Below are 23096 nucleotides of genomic sequence, written 5' to 3'. Positions count from 1 at the left end.
ACCGACGGGAGGACCAACAAACACCGACGAGAGGACCAACAAACCGACGGGAAGACCAACAAACCGACGTGAGGACCAACAAACACCTACGGGAGGACCAACAAACACCTACGGGAGGACCAACAAACACCGACAGAAGGACCAACAAACACCGACGAGAGGACCAAAAAAACACCGATGGGAGGACCAACAAACACCGACGAGAGGACCAACAAACACCCACGGGAAGACCAACAAACACCTCCGGGAAGACCAACAAACACCTACGGGAGGAACAAACAAACACCTACGGGAGGACCAACAAACACCGACGAGAGGACCAACAAACACCGACGAGAGGACCAAAAAAACACCGACGAGAGGACCAACAAACACCGACGAGAGGACCAACAAACACCGACGGGAGGACCAACAAACACCTCCGGGAAGACCAACAAACACCTACGGGAGGAACAAACAAACACCTACGGGAGGACCAACAAACACCGACGAGAGGACCAACAAACACCGACGAGAGGACCAAAAAAACACCGACGAGAGGACCAACAAACACCGACGAGAGGACCAACAAACACCGACGGGAGGACCAACAAACACCGACGGGAGGACCAACAAACACCGACGGGAGGACCAACAAACACCGACGGGAGGACCAACAAACACCGACGGGAGGACCAACAAACACCGACGACAGGACCAACAAACACCGACAAGAGGACCAACAAACACCGACGAGAGGACCAACAAACACCGACGAGAGGACCAACAAACACTGACGAGAGGACCAACAAACACCGACGAGAGGACCAACAAACACCGACGAGAGGACCAACAAACACCGACGAGAGGACCAACAAACACCGACGAGAGGACCAACAAACACCGACGAGAGGACCAAAAAAACACCGACGACAGGACCAAAAAAACACCGACGACAAGACCAACAAACACTGACGAGAGGACCAACAAACACCGACGGGAGGACCAACAAACACCCACGGGAGGACCAAAAAAACACCGACGGGAGGACCAAAAAAACACCGACGACAGGACCAAAAAAACACCGACGACAAGACCAACAAACACTGACGAGAGGACCAACAAACACCGACGGGAGGACCAACAAACACCTACGGGAGGACCAACAAACACCTACGGGAGGACCAACAAACACCTACGGGAGGACCAACAAACACCGACAGAAGGACCAACAAATAACGACGAGAGGACCAAAAAAACACCGACGAGAGGACCAACAAACACCCACGGGAAGAACAACAAACACCCACGGGAAGACCAACAAACACCGACGGGAGGACCAACAAACACCGACGGGAGGACCAACAAACACCGACGAGAGGACCAACAAACACCGACGAGAGGACCAACAAACACCGACGAGAGGACCAACAAACCGACGGGAAGACCAACAAACCGACGGGAGGACCAACAAACACCTACGGGAGGACCAACAAACACCTACGGGAGGACCAACAAACACCGACAGAAGGACCAACAAACACCGACGAGAGGACCAAAAAAACACCGACGGGAGGACCAACAAACACCGACGAGAGGACCAACAAACACCCACGGGAAGACCAACAAACACCTCCGGGAAGACCAACAAACACCTACGGGAGGACCAACAAACACCGACGGGAGGACCAACAAACACCGACGGGAGGACCAACAAACACCGACAAGAGGTCCAACAAACACCGACAAGAGGACCAAAAAAACACCGACGACAAGACCAACAAACACCGACGAGAGGACCAACAAACCGACGGGAAGACCAACAAACCGACGGGAGGACCAACAAACACCGACGAGAGGACCAACAAACCGACGGGAAGACCAACAAACCGACGTGAGGACCAACAAACACCTACGGGAGGACCAACAAACACCTACGGGAGGACCAACAAACACCGACAGAAGGACCAACAAACACCGACGAGAGGACCAAAAAAACACCGATGGGAGGACCAACAAACACCGACGAGAGGACCAACAAACACCCACGGGAAGACCAACAAACACCTCCGGGAAGACCAACAAACACCTACGGGAGGAACAAACAAACACCTACGGGAGGACCAACAAACACCGACGAGAGGACCAACAAACACCGACGAGAGGACCAAAAAAACACCGACGAGAGGACCAACAAACACCGACGAGAGGACCAACAAACACCGACGGGAGGACCAACAAACACCGACGGGAGGACCAACAAACACCTCCGGGAAGACCAACAAACACCTACGGGAGGACCAACAAACACCGACGAGAGGACCAACAAACACCGACGAGAGGACCAAAAAAACACCGACGAGAGGACCAACAAACACCGACGAGAGGACCAACAAACACCGACGGGAGGACCAACAAACACCGACGGGAGGACCAACAAACACCGACGGGAGGACCAACAAACACCGACGGGAGGACCAACAAACACCGACGGGAGGACCAACAAACACCGACGACAGGACCAACAAACACCGACAAGAGGACCAACAAACACCGACGAGAGGACCAACAAACACCGACGAGAGGACCAACAAACACTGACGAGAGGACCAACAAACACCGACGAGAGGACCAACAAACACCGACGAGAGGACCAACAAACACCGACGAGAGGACCAACAAACACCGACGAGAGGACCAACAAACACCGACGAGAGGACCAAAAAACACCGACGACAGGACCAAAAAAACACCGACGACAAGACCAACAAACACTGACGAGAGGACCAACAAACACCGACGGGAGGACCAACAAACACCCACGGGAGGACCAAAAAAACACCGACGGGAGGACCAAAAAAACACCGACGACAGGACCAAAAAAACACCGACGACAAGACCAACAAACACTGACGAGAGGACCAACAAACACCGACGGGAGGACCAACAAACACCTACGGGAGGACCAACAAACACCTACGGGAGGACCAACAAACACCTACGGGAGGACCAACAAACACCGACAGAAGGACCAACAAATAACGACGAGAGGACCAAAAAAACACCGACGAGAGGACCAACAAACACCCACGGGAAGAACAACAAACACCCACGGGAAGACCAACAAACACCGACGGGAGGACCAACAAACACCGACGGGAGGACCAACAAACACCGACGAGAGGACCAACAAACACCGACGAGAGGACCAACAAACACCGACGAGAGGACCAACAAACACCGACGGGAGGACCAACAAACACCGACGGGAGGACCAACAAACACCGACAAGAGGTCCAACAAACACCGACAAGAGGACCAAAAAAACACCGACGACAAGACCAACAAACACCGACGAGAGGACCAACAAACCGACGGGAAGACCAACAAACCGACGGGAGGACCAACAAACACCTACGGGAGGACCAACAAACACCGACAGAAGGACCAACAAACACCTACGGGAGGACCAACAAACACCGACAGAAGGACCAACAAACACCGACGAGAGGACCAAAAAAACACCGACGGGAGGACCAACAAACACCGACGAGAGGACCAACAAACACCCACGGGAAGACCAACAAACACCTCCGGGAGGACCAACAAACACCTACGGGAGGAACAAACAAACACCTACGGGAGGAACAAACAAACACCTACGGGAGGACCAACAAACACCGACGAGAGGACCAACAAACACCGACGAGAGGACCAAAAAAACACCGACGAGAGGACCAACAAACACCGACGAGAGGAGCAACAAACACCGACGGGAGGACCAACAAAGACCGACGGGAGGACCAACAAACACCGACGGGAGGACCAACAAACACCGACGGGAGGACCAACAAACACCGACGGGAGGACCAACAAACACCGACGGGAGGACCAACAAACACCGACGACAGGACCAACAAACACCGACGAGAGGACCAACAAACACCGACGAGAGGACCAACAAACACCGACGAGAGGACCAACAAACACCGACGAGAGGACCAACAAACACGGACGAGAGGACCAACAAACACCGACGAGAGGACCAACAAACACCGACGAGAGGACCAACAAACACCGACGAGAGGACCAACAAACACGGACGAGAGGACCAACAAACACCGACGAGAGGACCAACAAACACCGACGAGAGGACCAACAAACACGGACGAGAGGACCAACAAACACGGACGAGAGGACCAACAAACACCGACGAGAGGACCAACAAACACCGACGAGAGGACCAACAAACACCGACGAGAGGACCAACAAACACCGACGAGAGGACCAAAAAACACTGACGACAAGACCAAGAAACACCGACGAGAGGACCAACAAACTGACGAGAGGATCAATAAACACCGATGAGAAGATCAAGAAACACCGACGAGAGGACCAACATCGTGTCAAAAGGGAGTGTTTGACGCAGTCATTTGTCCCATTTTTCAAAGTCGCAATATTCACTCACTTCTGCTCACTCTTATTTCTCCTTTTAAAGCTGGAAACGCATTACTTCGTCAAACACCTCCCTTTTGACAGTACTACCCTGCCGGAGGTGGGGGCTTCACCTTTTTTTCATATGATCATTTATTTAACCAAATTGAGTAGTGAAATGGAGATCCTATAAATATTTGTTTATGTTTTATTTTCGGGAATAACTTAATTTGTCTTTTTCCACTCATCACCACCGAGTATTATCTGAACTTGGTTCTTCGTTTAAATATCTTTGTTGAGCACAGATGAAAAATCACATACCTCTCGAATGCTCTTGTCTGTGAACCTCCTGAGGAACACATTTTGATACCACTCATGTACCACTCATCGACAAGGTGGATTGTTAGGCAAATGACCACAAGCAATGGACACTACAGAAGAAAGCCAGTTAAACTCTTCGCAAGAGATGAAATTGTTCATCGTAATTTGACCAATGTTTAACTCTGACGAGATAAAATTTTAGTATTAAAGTTTTCACGACTTTTGAACTCTTTGGCTTGAGATTAAAAAAAAAATTCACAGAAGATACATTGAAGATTCACATTACATAAACCGTTATTTTAACTCTTGGTTTGAGAAGAAATTATCCAGAAAGTGTCAATTTTAAACTGACTTGAGAAGAATTTGTTTTTTTTTATATCTTATTTAATGTCATAGAAAAGGAAAGAACCATTATTTGATTTTTATTAATACTTGTAGTGACACTGATTTTCTCAGTACTTCATTAATTTTTCAAACACGTGAACAAATAAAGCAAACAGGTGAACTCTGGTAGCCAATCAGTTGCATCTTTCCGGAGAGCCAATCAATGCATGGGATGTTAAAAAGGCCGAGGACTCACGGGAGTTTTTCAGGTGAGGAAATGTTGGAAGCTTGCGCGCCTTCATGTAAAAGCCGTTCTCATCCCTATTCACAAGTCACTCAACACGTCATTATTTCAAAGAGACTTTTGGTTCGACTTTATCAAGACTATTGAGCGAAGTGGATTTCGTTTGTTTGGTTAAACAACTACGACTGCAACAAACGAGTTTTCCATTTCTGCTTGCCATTTTCGACGCCATTCTAAAGCCGAGGCTCAGCGCCAGTAAATCTTTTTTTAATCACCAACCCCTGAGGAGATGCCGAATGAGTAATCATCAGCCGGACTTCATTTACAACACATCATTGCATTATTAATTTGAGTGAGATATAGCTTGGTCTGGTTAAAGCAGCATCATCTCAACCAGCATACTGAAAGGGAATAATCACTACAAATTTAATGGTTCACGAGTCAGTAAGTGACCACTATATTCGTTATGTGTGTGTGTGTGTGTGTGTGTGTGTGTGTGTGTGTGTGTGTGTGTGTGTGTGTGTGTGTGTGTGTCTGTCTGTCTGTCCCGAGCATAGCTCCGTGGGTTTTGATCCGATCCTGATAAAATTTGGGTGGGAGGTTTATATCATGATGGAGTTGTGTTTTCCTGAGAATAGGCGTGCTGCGCCCATTATGGGTGGGACCACGCCCAAAAAACGTGTTTTTAGGGGGTAGCCGATTTCAAGTTACATCTTCTCTGAGGGGGTTTGTCGAATCTGGCAGGGGTTTCAGTATTTGGTTAACCCAATGGCACCTGCATAGGCCCACGGAGCTCGGTTTTTCATTTTCATGTCAAGGTCAAGGTCACAAGGTTACGAACTTAGAAAATTGCGAATTTTGACATAAAAATCATACGACCGCCCAAATTTGAGAGCTAGGATGACAATATTTTTTATGCATAATCTTGAGGTCATTCCCCACCTAAAGTCTTTAAACCATTTTGCTCTATCTCGAACACCTTGCCCGTGGCGCCCCCTTCAAGTTTGTTTTTACGCTGATTTCATCAAAGTATGGATAATTCCGAGGAGTGCGAAATGCCATATAGCCTATGTGACGTTATATTGTTCCTGGAATGTTCCAGAGGAAGTTTTGCACCAAAGGTCATAATCCTTGACCTTTAAAGTTCACAAAGGTCAAATTTTCAAAGTTGTGGGAATCGCACCGGGTTTTCAACCTTCTTCGACGAACTAACTCCAACAAGCTATAGCACGTATCCTGTTTCCTTATTTTAATGTCCACAACATTGTTTTGTGACCTTTAAAGGTTATGCAAAGGTCAAATTTTGAAAGTTGTTGAACGAAACTGGGTTTTCGACATTTTGCAGCTAATAACCTGTCACTCATACCACATCATGTTGATCATTTTTATAACTTGGTCAAAAATTATCACATTGTCTCATCCTTGACTTCTGAAACAATCTACATCGTCAAATGCCGCTCATGAACCATTGTCGTCTTCAGACTTGTATCCCTTTAAACCCATAAGGTAATGTATTTATTCCATCACTCGTGTTATATCTTTTATCATGAAATGCTGTTAGAGCTTTCTTCCGAACAGTCTCTGAGAATATTTCGTGTTTATAATTTCTAATGAGATTCATCTTTCCATAAACATCTTTTCTCTTCTGTATACATTCAAGGTAATGTTGAAAGTTCATGGTCTCTTTTAATACACTGTTCTTGAGACCTTTTAAGTTTCTTTTCACATTTGAATTCATTTAACCTTCTAGTTAAGTATTTATAAGCATATGCCTTTGATCTAACACCTACAATTTCACTTAGTATCTTTTCACCGAATTCATCTTTAAATTTACCAAAAACCTTTTTATTCTCATTCGTAAAGAGTAGGTTGTTACAATCATAATTACTTGCATCATAAATATCTTCATCTTCTTTCATATCCTTATAAACATCTTCTGTAGTTATCTCTAGTATGAAGCTATCCATATCCATATATAGCAATACAATATTCTCACCATATCTCTTTAGATTATTATAAAAGTAATCATACATTAAATACTTTGAAAAATCTAAAACATGTTCCAACATAAATCAGTTTATCCATATTTATACTCTCTTTACTCAAATGAACAGCACAAAAATTATCTGTGAATATTTCTACTCTTGGTAAAGCTTGGTTTATTTATCAACTTCTCCGCCTGCTCCTAAGTCATAGCACGTCTTACATTTTGTCTATTCCTTATATTTTCCATTGTTTTACCAAATACAGAATTATTCAACTTGTTAAAGTCCTTCTCAAAATCATTATTAGCCTTTGTTCTCATCCTCATATTATAATCAATATATTTGCCTAACCAATGACTGACTAAATTTAGTGCCCTATGTACCTGTTTAACTTATAGTCCTGCTTCTATAAATTGCTTTAGATTTCTTTGATGTAAAACATACTTCTCTTTCTCAAACAATGTTGTTAGTAATTTAGTTGAAAGAATATATTTCAACTAATTTGAAGAACTAAAGAAATGTTGATAACCACCAAATAGCTCTTAATTGGGGATCTCTTTTTCAGCTCCATAAGGAAGGTTTTATGTTTGTGATGAAATTTTCTCAGACAGTTAAATCTACTTCAAAATAATACCTATAATCCCGTTTATCTAAATATTCTTGACTTGTGGAGGTTATATCACGCAAGATGGATTTGTACTCGTATGGCTGGGAAATGTCTGAATCTCAACCTTCTGGTCATTGAAAATGGGTGAAAGAATACAAGTTATTAGCATCAATGTACATTAAATAAGATGTGGGCTTATCAGGTGAGAAGTCTGAAAGATATTTATTATTTGCCTTAGCATATCTTTGAACAAACGACTGAAATTCCTCCTCTTTTAGCCTTCTCAATCATCAAGAGCAAATCCACATCACTTCGAAGATTAAGGGGTTGTTTGGTCATTTTTAACATTGCACTCCTGGCTGGTCCAGGAGATGTATAATAATGGACAGGATCAAGTCCAAAGGCATCTTTATTATAACAAACTTCTCTAAATGTCTCAAACACATCAGCGAGTAATAAAACATCAGTTATTAAATAAAGGTCATGATATTCACCTATATTCTCCATCTAAAACTCTTTCCAAACTTGTTTTGCTCTTTCATATTCTTCATCTGTAATATGACATTTCCCTAACTTGTTATAAAAACGCTTTTGAGGAAGAAGCCTTGTTTCTTTAAATCTTTCAAAAGAATCCATGCAATCAAATGGGTAAATGCCCTTTTTAGGAAGAAGAGAAATGCCTTTTCCATGTTGGCTTCGGTCCTAAATTGACTGTAAAGTACAGGAAGAGAGGAGATGTTTGAAACCAAAGAACTTAAGAGGGCTTGCCATAAATTTATAAGTCAAGAAATCTAATATTTGTATTTACACCCATTTCACGAATATAAATCTGTTTTGTAAATGAGATGTAATTTTGATCTGTATTAAGAATTGCCATTATCTTTCCAGGAGTCTTAGTTCTTTGATAAAGAGATGTGTATCATAATGACAATTATTATGAAGAAATACAGGTATGAATGTAGGGATTCTATAATTAATTTTACAATTATTATGAGCTGTTCCTCTATATTTTCGTGTTATATGACAATGATCTCTAATCCTTTTATCAGGTTTTTCCAAAGCCTTGAAGCAGATATGACAAATCATTGCTTCTTGGAAATATTTATCTTCACTCGGAGATTAGTCAAGAGGCTGATTTGTTCTTGACATAAATTTAGTTGGCTTAATACAATCATCCTCAATCCTTTTTACAAATTCATCAGCAACATCAGGTCCTCTATACAACTCAAACTTATCATATTTACTTCCTGCAGATGATTTAATGTAAAAACAAAACCCACAAGGAATATGCTTTTGATACTTTTTAATTTTGTCAGTCTTTTCCAAGATGCTCTCCAAATCAGCAAATATTACAAATGGATGTTTTATACATTTATTAGTTTCATGAAATACAACTTTCACTCCTGGTTCTGGCATCTCAATAACTGCTGCTTCATTTTTAGAACAATACTTTGAATGTTTATCAAGTCTTTGTTGAGATCTAAAGATATTTAGACTGGCCATCCCCCAGGCAGATGCCTGGCCCATGCCCATCTCCTTGAGATGCTGATCAACCTGCTGCAACCACGAGGCACGTGGTCGGCCCATTGGCCTCCTCCACTCATGAGACTCCCTCTCTGAGAGAATCTGGTGAGCAGGATTAGCATCAGGAAAATGAGCCACATGTCCATACGGCCGCAGCTGACGCTCACGGACTATGCAGGAAACAAATCTCATTTGAGTCTCTCTCAGCAACCGCTCGTTGGACACAAAGTCCAACTAGCGATAGCCAAGGATTCTCCGAAGAGACCTGGTACCAAAGGAATTAATTCTCTGTCTCAGATCCTTGGTCAGAGTCCAAGTGTCACATCTATAGAGCAAGACTGGAAGCACCAAGGACCTGAAGACTCCAACTTTCATCCTCCTGCACAGGTACCGGCAGCACCACACCGCATTATCCAGTGAATCCATGACTCCCCAGGACCGACCCAGACGTCTATTGACCTCTGACTCACAGCCAGCAGAGACATAAATATCACTGCCAAGGTAAGTGAATCTCTCCACGACCTCAACATCCTCACCACAAACAGGCACAGACAATTGTTGTGCATGTGATGGAGTCGATAAGCAATGTGTATATGTATGAGAGTGATAATACACCTTTTCTTACAAGAGAAGAGACTGAAAAAATGAGGGTAATGTTTAAAGATTTGATGTTATTTATTATTCATGATTGTTATTTTCAGGGAAATATTAACTCAAGATACTGTATCAATAAAATAATGGATTATCTTGAAATTAAACCTGAACTCAGGATAAAACATAGTTTCTAAAAATGCCTATAAAAATTTAAATAACATATTTTCTAAATATATGTTAATGAATGATTTTTTTTTACCCGTTTGGGAAAATAAGATAAAGTTTAACAACCATAAAAAATCTTCCAAATTCATTAAGATGTCTAATAGTTGGTTCAAGCAGATATGAAAAAAACCTGCTTGCTTTTAAAGATGCTCCTTACTCAAAACTTTTTAAAGATTTTGATAATTTAATAATTTTCACAAAGTCAAGTTTTCAACCAGAGTATCAACTACTCTCACAAGGTTTTAATGCAGGTCTTCAAAAAGAAGACAAAATTGGTTTATTTAAACTTAAAAACAAACTAAATGATGAGAACATTGAAGATATTGTTGCGGTCTTCGCGCCCGCCGGCGTGCGACGGCCACGTAACTCGAATCGCGGCACGTCGCCCACCGGACGGACAATCCAGTCGTGACCCTCTCGGACTAACGCCGGGAACCAGTCACGGGTGGACCTTTCGGTCTCACCGCGATCGAGCCAATCAGCCCCCGCGTGGGATAGGGTTGCTCGCCAAATTCGAACTACCTAAGTACCCACGCGGAGGGTAGACCGGGCGATCGCACCTCGCCGCAGGTCGACTTCGGACACGGGCCACTTAAGCGACCCGTTCCGTACTATCAGAATAACCGAGCGGTGTTATCGTCGACCTCGACGGTTCGATTAATTATCGGGCGTATTCAGCCCACTACCAACCCTTTACGTGAAGCAAGATGGGGGTTCAATGGGGAAAAAGACGAAGCGAAGCGGGAAACAGTTCAACAATAAAGCACATTTATTCTCGGCACACGGGAAGCACACAAATACAATTCCACCAAATGCACACAAAAAAAGAAAACACAATTCCATTTACACAAAAAGCAAACATAAAAGTGAAAACACAGTGCAGAGCTAATACCGACTACCGAGCACACGGCAACACTTATACAATTCTACTTCACAGACGGCGCCGACAACACATACCCAAAACCAAGGAAAAGAAATCCCCCAAGAATGAGGTAGGCCTGGGGCTGAGACCGGGTCGGGCCTACCCGTCTGGTGATGAGACGCGGAGCGGCGATGGCCCCGCAACCCGCGGGCCTCGTGGACAGTGCCTGGCAGGGGGTGGGAACGGGGCCCCCTTGGTCGCACTATCTCAGCGCGGGGGGAAACAGGAGGGGGTTGCTGATGCTCGGGGTATAGAGGATCTTTATTATATGCGACGAGCGTCTCCACCTCGGCCAGGTCGCGCTGCCGGCCTCCCTCGGGCGCGCAGCTCCTTGCACGACGCGAGCACCCCCTCGTCCGCCCTCGCCGCCTCTCCACAGCTCCGTCCCCTCCGTTCCGACTCCAACGCACACGACGAGCAGCTCCACCGCCCGCGAAGTCTTGACTCTCTGTCCGTTCTTGTTTGCGACTCCTCGTTCTCGTTCTGCTGACTCTCTCCTTACTGACTCTCTCGTTTCGACTTTTACGACTCCTTTGACTGACGAACACCGTCCTTTTATCCCCCCCGTAACTTCGCCTTTGACCCCCTCCCTTTGACCTTTCACCTCGCTCCCCATTGGCCCGAGAAAAAGTGGGCGTGAAGGCTTTTTGATCCACAAATTTGCATATATCGATCGCCCTGGGGGCGGGGCCAATTCGCCCCTCGCTCACCGATTGGACGGCAAAAAGTGGGCGTGTGTCGTTTTCGATCCGTTTTTGAAGCAGAAAATCCGTGGTTTTGTACACGCTGTTCGACGCGCGTTCTGCATGAGTCCAACACCGGTACCCACAGCGGGGCAAGAACGGTGGCGATGCTACGGTTGTGAGGTGTGCGTGAAGGTCGTGGCGGTTGTGGTGAAGCGGTGGTTGTGGTCGGTGGTTGATGTTGTGGTTGTGATCATGGCGGTTGGTCCAAAATAAAGATAGTAAAAGAAAAACGGCTATCCTGAAGAGTCGCAGCACGTATAAATGACATGTATTCCCACTAGACAACGGGTTTGGGCCTAACTACACATGCACTTACCGAGATACCTCACCTAAGGGACCTGAATGGTGGTTTGCGAATCTGGTAACCACAACAATATAATACATTTATTTTGTGATGCACAGAAATGTAAAAATAAATAAAAACCTATAATTTGTACTCTGCGTGATAATATGTATGATATACCTTCACCCCTAGATTTAGAGAAATCAAAAAATAATCTCATCATCTTTGATGATTGTGTTAATGAGAGAAACCAAACAGTTATGGAGAGCGACAACACAACTGGGAGACATTCTTCTTGTAATTGTATTCATCTTAGTCAATCTTACTTTCAACTCACTCATCGCTCAATAATAAATAATGCTCATACTTTCATTTTATTCAAGTTAAATTCAATAGCTATAAATAATTTTTGGAGATATAAATGTTCTACGTTGTGTAGTAAAAAAGAAATTGAGGAGTACATGAAACACACGGCTGAAAAATATAAATACATTGTTGTAAAACAAGATGAAATACTGAGGGATATATTTTTTATTTTATAAACAATCACATTCACAAATGATCGTTGTTATTATCAATCTTGTGGGTAAATCTGCTTCTGGGAAAAACTTTCATAAATTGAGGTTCTTGAATCGTGAAAATGAAAAGATTACATGTTTTTTGTTTTTTTTTAACGCCCTACATTGTATCTCCAATTGTATCTACAATACAATGTATGTATTGTATCTACAACAACCAGAGTAATGTGACCAGGAGAAGTAGAAGGTGAATATTATTACTACATTTCAATCGAGGAACATGCCATTGAGGAATGAAGGTCAAATATTTGAGATTTCTCTGAGAACAAAATATTCACATTGTAAGAGTGAGTTAAAGAAACTAAAATCTGGTGGTCTTGGATATTAGAAACGAATTTAGAAGGAATAAGATAAATTATTAAACATCTGAGTGGAAATGGAGTTAAGATTCTATCATTCGGTTTTGATGTTGATGAAGTAACTCAAAGCATACCTATGAAAAGCAGATACAAGTATTAGTGAAGAAGAAATTACAACTCATATTAATGCAAATAAAGAATTTGATGAAATATTTGAAGAAAAGGATTTTCTGAACACATATACTTGAATGATGAAGAAAAGGGAAATTTCCATATTGACCTTTACAATTCAGTAAATTAAATTTTCCAAGAAATAAATGGATGCGAAAGAATGAGCAAGAAGATTTAAGGAACATCAAGAGTTGGTTTCAAAAGTTGTAAAACAACAGGAAGACATAAAGAATAAACACAGACATAAATTAATGGGTGAAGAAGCCTTTGAAAGAAAACAAGAGAAATTTTTTGAACCACTTTTAAAAAAAACTCCCCAACAAATGTCTTCAGTTCCAATGATAGAATACACCCCTAAAAAGATTTTCGTCAAATGACCGATGAAGAACAAGAAGATATAGGACAATTAGAATATGATGATGAAGGATTATTTCAACAACTGGAAGACATAAATCAACCCTCTGATTATGTTGTGAATGCACTCCAAAACGATGAATATCTGACAAATTCAAAAACCATGGCAGGTCTAATTCCAACAGAACAACCAGCAATAATATATCTTGTTGAAGAAAAGGTATTGATATATTATGAAGAAATGAGGTTCTGAGATTCTGTCCGACCACCTGTTACATTAACTCCAAGATTAATGTTTCTTCCAACCAAAGATGGATATTACATTTTAGCCAAGAATCAAGTTTCAGATTATTTCAATGAACCATTGAATATGGAAAATGAAGATGATAGAGTATATATTGATTTACTAAATTAACTTGATTATGGGGTTTACATTGCTTGGAGAAAAAAGAGGAATGAGAGGGAGAAACATATTATAAAGGCTTTAAGTCAGCTTGGTTCAGGTGTTAGTTTTCTTCCAAATGACCCATCACAATTAGTTAATAGACTGTTATTGTTGTTAGGTAGTAAGAAGGCTGGAAATAACAATTGTTTTAATGAAGCATCAGCCATTTTAGACCAGTTAATGAATGTGAAAATAATAAATAAATGTCAACACAAAGATATTTTATCCCATATTAAATAAGATGAGAAGCACAATCCTTAGTTTTAATTTCACGAGTGATCACATGGCTTCATTCACTTACCCACTACAACTTGACCTAACAAAAAGAATATGAGGCTTCTTCATTGTCTATGGAAACTAATAATACCCTTTTTAAAATCACAGATAAAAATGATAAATTTAGTTATAATCCGGGAAGGGGATACAAAACTATCACAGTTTCACCCGGAGCATACGAAATTTCTCAAATATGTTCTGAATTTGCTTGCCTCATGAAAGAACAGGGTGATGATCCAAAAAATATTGTTCATGACATTCAAAAAGATTCTTCAAAATCAACAATTAAATTTAAAAATAATTCCAAGGTTCTTATAATGATTGATGGTGCTCTTATAATGATTGATGGTGCTTATAATGATGGAATAAGAACAAATACAATATTTTCATTCAGCGCATACTCAACCCCAGTTGGTTACAAATTCAATATGGAGCCGAAAAATCTGGTTTATCTACCCATGTCAGGAAAAACCAGATACATAGTAAATTTTAGAATAACAGTTCAAAATAATCATGTGATTTCCTTCAATGGAGAAATTATATTGATCAGAATTCACCTTCGTGAAGTTTTCCAACAAATAAATACGATGGTTATTGTAAGGAACCACGAGTGGGGAAAATATAAAATAATTACAGGGATGGGATTTCCTTTCCCCACACGATAAGCTTGAAGGTATGTATATTGGAAGAGGATACCACGAACCAAAAAGACAATGGGGTGTAGGACATCAATTTAAAAATGAAGGAGATGGAATAATTGATACTCTAATGGGTAGAGGTTCAACAATTCTTAAACATAAAGACCTCATAGGCTCAACCGCTTCTGCCATGGGGAAGTGCGATAAGGAGTGTAAAAGAAGCCTAACAGGAATCCCATAAATTGCAAGCAATAAAATAAATTAAGAAAGGCAAAACTCAGTTGTTTCCCCAAGAATAACAGAAAATAATTCAAATACTTGGGTCAGAGTTTCAAAAGTTTTAACGTCTTTTTTTTTTTACTAAATAAATAAAAGTATGGAAGCAATTGTTAGTATCTATGATTTGGATGATACCATTATCATCTCAAACTCTACGAAAAAAAGAAGACGACTTCAAGGTAAATACTATAACAGGAACATATTGGAATACAAATGGAACAAAAAGCTTTGAAATAAATAATCAACAAACTTATTTGAATCGAGCCGATCGTTTATTGTTATGTAAATTTACATTCACTTCGGCTGGAAAAAACACAAACGCTATACTTGTAAATGATTTCTTCTGGAAAATGTTTGATAATGTTCGTTTGTATATTGGAACACAGGAAGTTGAAGCGGTTTATTATGTCTTTGATACATCTGAAATGATGAAATTTACACGATATTAATTTGTGATAGAATGGGAAAGGGGGCTGTCAAAGGATTTATTCCTGATATGGCAACGGGAACAAACACAGACCCTGGTTATAGTCACAGAAAGGCAATGTATAATGATGATACAAAAGCAGTTAATAGTTTTACTGTGGCAGTTCCTCTTAAAGTTAGATTTGGATTTTGTGATAATGATAAAGTTCTGTATGGACTTAAAATTAGATTTCTCCGACAAATGAATGATAATAAAAATAGATTGCCTTTTGGGGTTGGTAATGCTTTTGCTGCCCAAAATAAAAAAAATTTTTATCGATGAAATGAGTTGGTATATGAGTCTATATCCTCCTTATCTTAAAACAGAAGAGATATTGCATAGAAGACTGAACTCAAAGAAAATGCTGAATGTATCATATCTTAAAAGAAGTTGTCACCACGTTAAACTAAACCAAACCATTTACACGTGGAATTTGGGTGTTCCAGAAGGAAAGCCATGATTCCCATTGCTCATTTTAAATAAATCAGTTGGAGATACTGCTACTGATAAGAATAATGCGTTGAGTGATAATGCTAAGGTGAAACAACTTCGCGTTTCTCTGGATGGAACATTTTATCCACGAGATAGATTGGAAATTGATTGGGATAAAAATGATTATGCTGAAGCGTACAAGTTCAACCAAAAGGTGTTTGAAAGCAATGGTAATGAAGAACCCATTTTGGATATGGTTGCATTTAAAAGCCTGTATTGCAATCTATGTGATTGACGTTTGCGCTCAAAAGGAAACTATAAAGTCTAATAGAGTGGATACTTCCCCATACATTGAAAGAGGAGAGTGAAGAAGTTGATACATATTGTTTGCTTTTGGAAGAAACAGAATTACAGATCAATACAGATAATGGTGTTATGATTAGTCTCACCTAATTTTTTGAGAAATAAATGAGGAGGAAAGTGCCAACTGGGGTACATGTTAATGAAATAAATCTTAATATACCATCATCTTGTTTTAAAAATCAAAACCCTTGTATGATTAATGTGAATACAATTCAGAGAAATGGAGCTGTAAGAATTGATATTTTGCTCACAAGAGAACAGGTGAAAACTTTGAACGATACTGGCTCACTTAAAATTTAAATGTCAAAACCAATGTTGAAGAAATATTCAATAAGAGAGACGAGTGGAGGATTTCTCCCATTTCTATTTCCTTTATTTGCTGGTTTAAGTGCGGCGGGAGCATTGACGGGTGGTATTTCAACAGCGGTGAAAACTTCCAACGAAAGGAAGGCTCAAATACAGGCTTAAAAAGAGTTGGAAAGACATATCAAAGAATTGGAGAAACAAATTCGTGGAAGTGGTGTAATTATAGATTTTGCTGAAAAACATGAAAGCCGACCTGATAAAGCGAGATTGTTAGTTGGCGATATGCTTTCTTCTCTCACACAAGCAGGTGTAAAATTAATGAAAAGGGGGTAATGGATTATATCTTTCTCATAAATATATGAGCATTCATGAGTGGTTTAAATAATAATTTGGAAAGAATACAACATCAAATATAGAAGTTGCCAAATATTGTGAAAAAATAAAATTGATAACGTGGCTAATTGTATGAGAGATGAAGAAACAAACTTGTCTAAATATACAAAGAATATTATTATGAATTTAGAAGAAAATAATAGGAGCGGTTCTCATTGGGTTTGTGTTTATAATAATCAGGGTAAATATTATATAGATAGTTCTGGTCTTCCATCACGTATTGAAGTCATAAAATTCTTACAGAATGGTATTTATCAAACATTTCAAGTCCAGTAATTAAATTCCAAATGTTGTGGCCAATTATGTCTGAATGTGTTATTTCAACTCAACAAAAATTTAAAAATTTATGAAGTTGCTTTTAATCTAATATAAATGACATGTCTGAAAAGATGGTTCTCTCTTTGGTCTAACCCAAGAGTTAGATATTGATTTGTCAAATTATTACACAAAGGCACAGGCTAAACGACAGAGATATAGTATAACAAAAAATATGAATATGATAAATGCTTATAAATTAATAAATGATCCAAGCCCTACAGATGCAAACGACTTTGTGAGATTAAGTGATTTATCACAATATATATCCTCTAATAAAATGGCTGTGTATTCCAAAGATACAGAAATGTTGATTTTATCTCCATATCATACATCATTCACATGTGTGTTGTAAGAGGCGACCAGGGTTGCGTCAGGAAGGGCATCCGGCGTAAAACATGTGCCAAATCACTATGCGGATCATACGGATGATCCGCTGTGGCGACCCCTCACGGGAGCAGCCGAAAGAAGAAGAAGAAGATCATACATCATTCACAGTTCCATTTGAAATTAGATTTTACAAAGAAGGATGTCTCGTTTTTATGAGAATATAACCTTGGGGGTATGATATGAATGATTTGGGGTACAATTGGTCATTTAAAATAAACCTGGATGAACTGAGAAAATGAAATCAGTCTCGTAAGGAAGAATATTATCCACTTGGTGCCGATAATGAGATTTGTGGAAGCACGATTAACAAAGTAAAGAATTTAATAAGCCTAAAATCAAAGAACAGGATTTTAAATAGTAAGTCAGGGAAAACAAACTGATTTCACAGGAGGAAGATGGGGAGGTTTTACCTGTCATCATATTAATCCATCATATATTTCTGATACATAAATGACAGCAAGAAGGCTTGAAGAAAATTATCATTTCTGTGTCCAAGCATACCTCCAAGAAAAGGGTATTTGGTATTTTAATAAATATGTTCTACAACAAAAGAATTGGGGGGGGGGTTCAATAAAAGTTTGGCTTTCTACTGATGTTGATAAACCAACAAGTTTGGATTTAACTAAAATGTTAAATCATGAAAAGGTTTTAAAGTTGATAAAATATAAAGCTCTTTTAGAAATTCAGAATAAATTTTATTGGTTTCCTGTTGTAAAAAAAATATATTTTAGACACAGGAAGATTGAGAAATCCAGAAGAATATGTATATGATTTTCGATGGGGTGAAAGTGGTTCAAGGGTAGTTAGGGATAAGGAAGGAGATGAAGAAAATGAGGAAAGGGAGAGGAAGAAGAGAGAGAAGGAGGCAAGGGAGAAAAGACAGGAGACAAGGGAGAAAACAGAGAGGGAGGAAAGAGAGAGAATGAATAAATATAAAAAGATGGAAACCAGTGAGATTAGAAAAAGATTGGAGGTATTACAAAAAATATATCTGTCTTAATGCACTGAGGAAGGAAAGAAAGAATTACCAAGTCTATTAAAAATATATGGGTCAAGAGTATTAGCATCAATTTCAAAGAGTACATTTAAACAAGAAAGTGGCATTAAAGAAGAGAAAAAGGAAAATATTATATTATTGATGATGTTGGTGTAATTTACTTTGGTTAAAGTTTTTTGGTTAAATGGAGGAGAGAGTGAAGGCATATCTAAGGATTCTTTATGTTTTAAAAATTAAGATTCAAATGTACATGTTGGAAACTAAAAAAGATTTTGCACTCTGAAGGAATTTTTCTCATAAATAAATGAGTTATTGTCTTAAATGTAAAAAGAAAACCAAGAGTAAAAATCTCTCATATACTAAAAGTAAAAATAATAGGGTTGTACAAAAAGGGATATGTTCGGTGTGTGGCTCTAAAAAGAGTAAATTCATCTCCAAAGGAAAACGTGGGGGAGATATTCAAAAGTTTTGATCGGGGAGTTAATTTACAACTGGAATTTTATCAACCAAGGTAGTCTTTCTGTAGTCCGTGAACAAACTTGGATAAAAGATTAGACGTGGCTAACAATCCTAAACCTTGGTCTAAACTTCTAAATCGGGTTGATGAAGTGTGTGTGAAGCACAATATTGATGATGGAAATAGCACGACATTGGAAGAAAAACACAAAGTAGATTGAGAAATGTTGTATAATTTGTCTTTGATACAAAATCTAACCTTGAGAGTAAAAGTTGATAGGTTCATCGTGAAGAAGATGATCAGTGCTAAATTGAGACTTGGACTTGGTTATCAAAAAAACTATCAATCTCTGATGTCATTAAGATTGAAGAGCAATTAGCTGATGAATTACATAAACCAATAATCACAACGTTTAAAAGAAGGGAGGTTTATCCCAAAGAAGTTGATTATATCTGGTCCACTGACTTGATTGAACTCAATAATGATAAGAGATAAAAGTATGCTTTAACCGTTATTGATTTGAGTAGTAGATATGCATGGGTTGTTCCTCTGAAAAACAAAAGAGGTAATACTCATGTTTGCCTTCCAACGGATATTTAAATATACCATCAGAGATGGGGAATCCCCCGCCATTGAAAAATAATTGAAATCAGATAAGCGGTTTTGCATTTATTACAAAAAATATTTTTTTCAAGATGGCCGCCCCAGTCGGCCATCTTGGATCCGGCCACGCCCAAAATCAATAGGGTTCTTCCTTTTCAGGTGGTACATGTGTGACCCAAATTTCAAATCGATATGGCGAACAGTTTATGAGTTATCGCACTCACAGCTATAAATGTTGACGCCCAGCCAGCCGGACGGACGGACGGACGACCCGGGTGACAACAATATCCCCCTTCCGCCACGTTGCGGGGGATAATAAAAACAAGAGAAAACCGAATAAATCGTGGAGTGATGAGGTAACAGAGTTCTACAACAAAATATTTTTTAATCTTCAAAAAGATAATGGTGTTACATTATACAGCACCTTTAATGAAGTAAAGGCGGTTGTTATTGAGCATTTTAATCGCACTTTAAAAGAAAGACTATATATAAAATTAACTCAACTCAGTTCTCAACAATGCCTATCTTAAATTCAGGACATTGTAGATAATTACAACAATACGGTTCATTCCTCAACAAAATCAAAACCATCAGAAACATTTACAAAATTAGAATATGAAAGGGAGATTAATCTGAGAAATCCAAAGTTTAAGATCAGTGATGTCGTAAGAATATATTGGTGGAAATCATATGTTAAAAAAGGTTACACTAAGCGATGGACAAATGAACTTTTAAAATTGTTGATGTAAATGATTTAATTCCTGGGACGAACAAGTTATATGATTTAAAGGGAGAAGAAATCCCGGGTCATTTTATGCACAAGAATTACAAAAGACAAAGATGAGAAGTAAATAAATTCACTCCACCCTAACAAATCACAACCACACACCACATTCACATCCATACTCCCTCATACAATGATTTGTTTATTCGTTCCCCACATACAAGCTTATTGAATTAAAAAATTCACTCCACCTCTTCTTTGTCTCTACCCACACAAGCTACACCCACACAAGCCACACCCAAACAAGCCACTCCCACACAAGTCACATCCATATACCCCATCATCCCCTCCCCTTGTGTGCCCCCACCCTTGACCCACCCCTCCCCCATCTCACCCTCCACCCTTCCCCACACATGTACTGGGAGGGGCAAGGGGTGCAATGGTGGAGGGGGTCAGTCATTGGTGAGGGCACACTTCCCCTTTCTTTTCCCTTTATTCTCTTCTTGTAATTTAAAATTAAATAATTATAAGCTACACATAAAATTAACACTTAAAACATACAATATATTACACATTAAAATATCTACAACAGATTTTATTGAATAATGTTTGTTTGAGTGACAGAGTGAGGAGTCTTGAATCATCTGAGTGCTTCTTTCCTGTTAAAACACACATCCTAACTCTCATATATTAGTTTCAGTCAGAGAGATGGATAATGAATTACCTGGGGTAGTCTCTGATGACTGTTTGGAACAAGAGGCAACATATCTGCGCTTTCTTTGTGATTGACACTGTAAAAGCAACAAACACATTGTTCAAGAGAATAAACAGTGTGTTTAAAAAAACAGGCAGTCTCATTTAACATCATTGTATTTTATATGTATGATACGTTCACGTAAATCTTCAAAGAATGTTGAAACAATGGGTAAATTCTGTGATCTCCATCTCGGAGGAAAGTTATTAATACCTTCATTTAGGTCGTTGTGAAAGTCTTGACGAACAAACTGAAATTCCGTCAGGACATCATTTAGATCTTCCCATTGCTTGTGGAGGTCATTAGCATAACAATCCACCTCATCTATGAGTAAGTTTGAAATGCTGTAATAAAAAGGAAGATAAATAATGTTATATAATTAATCATCGACAATCAAAACGAAAACCAATTACTGCACATAGTTCCAAGAAGGAAGCCAGACATAACAATACACACACACACACACACACACACACACACACACACACACACACACACACACACACACACACACACACACACACACACACACACACACACACGCACTTTTGAGGAATTAATTTGTTGAGGAAATAATCATACACAATGCTTTCATGAACAGTTTAATGGTGTATGAAACAATGCTGTAATAAAAAGCAAAATAAAGAATTACTTGTACCATTAATCATACAAAAGGCTTTCATGAACAGTTTAATCGTGTATGAAACTTTGCAATGTTGTGATGGGTCGTTATATTCTTCATCAGAGGGGAGATGGGATTGAAGCAAGTTCTCGTTCATCTCCATTGGGTCAAAATGTTTCAAGTTTGAGAAACGAGGCTTTCATAATGCAAAAAGTATTTTGAGGAAGTGAAACACAGTCTGATAGAATTTCGGGAAAATACTGGGTGCGGTTGAAAAACAGGAAAAAGAACAATGCAGTCAGGCTGGGAAAATTTCCAAGTTTGAGTCAGGATGTCATGAGACCAAAATGAAATGTTCAGACAATAGTATGAAGAGAGGTATGTCGTTTTTCATCCCTGCTCAACCAAAGTACTTTAACCAAGAACCAAGTTCAGGTAATACTCGATGGTGATGAATGTTAAAAGAAAATTAAGTTATTCCCGAAAATAAAACATCAACAAATATTTATGGGATCTCTATTTCAGGACTCAATTTGGTTAAAGAATTATCATATGAAAGGAAGGCGAAGTCCCCGCCCCCAGCAGGGTAGTCGTGAAAAAAGGGAGATGTTTGACGAAGTAATGTGTTTCCAGTTTGAAAAGGAGAAATATGAGTGAGCGTAAACGAGTGAATATTGCGAATTTGAGAAATGGGACACATTCCTGCGTCAAACCCTCCATTTTGACACAACTACCAACAAACACCGACGAGAGGACCAATACCAACAATCGGAACAATAAATGCCAACAAGAGGACCAATGAAAACAGATGAGAGGATCAACGAACACTGACAAGAGGACCAACAAAGACCGACAAGAGGACCAACGAACACCTACGAGAGGACCAACGAACACCGAGGAGATGACCAACAAACACCGAGGAGAGGACCAACAAACACGGAGGAGAGGACCAACAAACACCGAGGAAAGGACCAACAAACACCGACGAGAGGACCAACAAACACCGACGAGAGGACCAACAAACACCGACGAGAGGACCAACAAAC

At 39.9% G+C, this 23096-nt stretch overlaps 1 protein-coding gene and 1 pseudogene across 3 annotated transcripts in view; one reads left to right on the top strand and one right to left on the bottom strand.

Annotated features, from left to right (window-relative positions):
- The window catches only part of SBNO1 (strawberry notch homolog 1), a 141310-nt gene extending 119446 nt beyond the window's left edge, over positions 1 to 21864 (bottom strand). For 2 of the 3 annotated variants that reach the window (XM_085880214.1, XM_085880212.1), the window contains exon 1: positions 21399 to 21455. In XM_085880214.1, the coding sequence (XP_085736340.1) occupies positions 21399 to 21440 (42 nt within the window). In that variant the 5' untranslated portion in view covers positions 21441 to 21455. Of the gene's footprint in view, positions 1 to 21398; positions 21466 to 21641 lie in introns of those variants that run through there. The other variant, XM_085880216.1, reaches the window with a different exon arrangement.
- Positions 12245 to 21405, top strand: LOC147029270 (uncharacterized; annotated as a pseudogene).
- Positions 21865 to 23096: the final 1232 nt, after the last annotated feature.

This window comes from Eptatretus burgeri, chromosome 4 (genome assembly GCF_056783735.1).
Source record: "Eptatretus burgeri isolate ZD-2024b chromosome 4, Ebu_testis_v1, whole genome shotgun sequence".
Lineage (NCBI taxonomy): Eukaryota > Metazoa > Chordata > Myxini > Myxiniformes > Myxinidae > Eptatretus > Eptatretus burgeri.
This window is presented reverse-complemented; position numbering and strand designations above follow the sequence as displayed.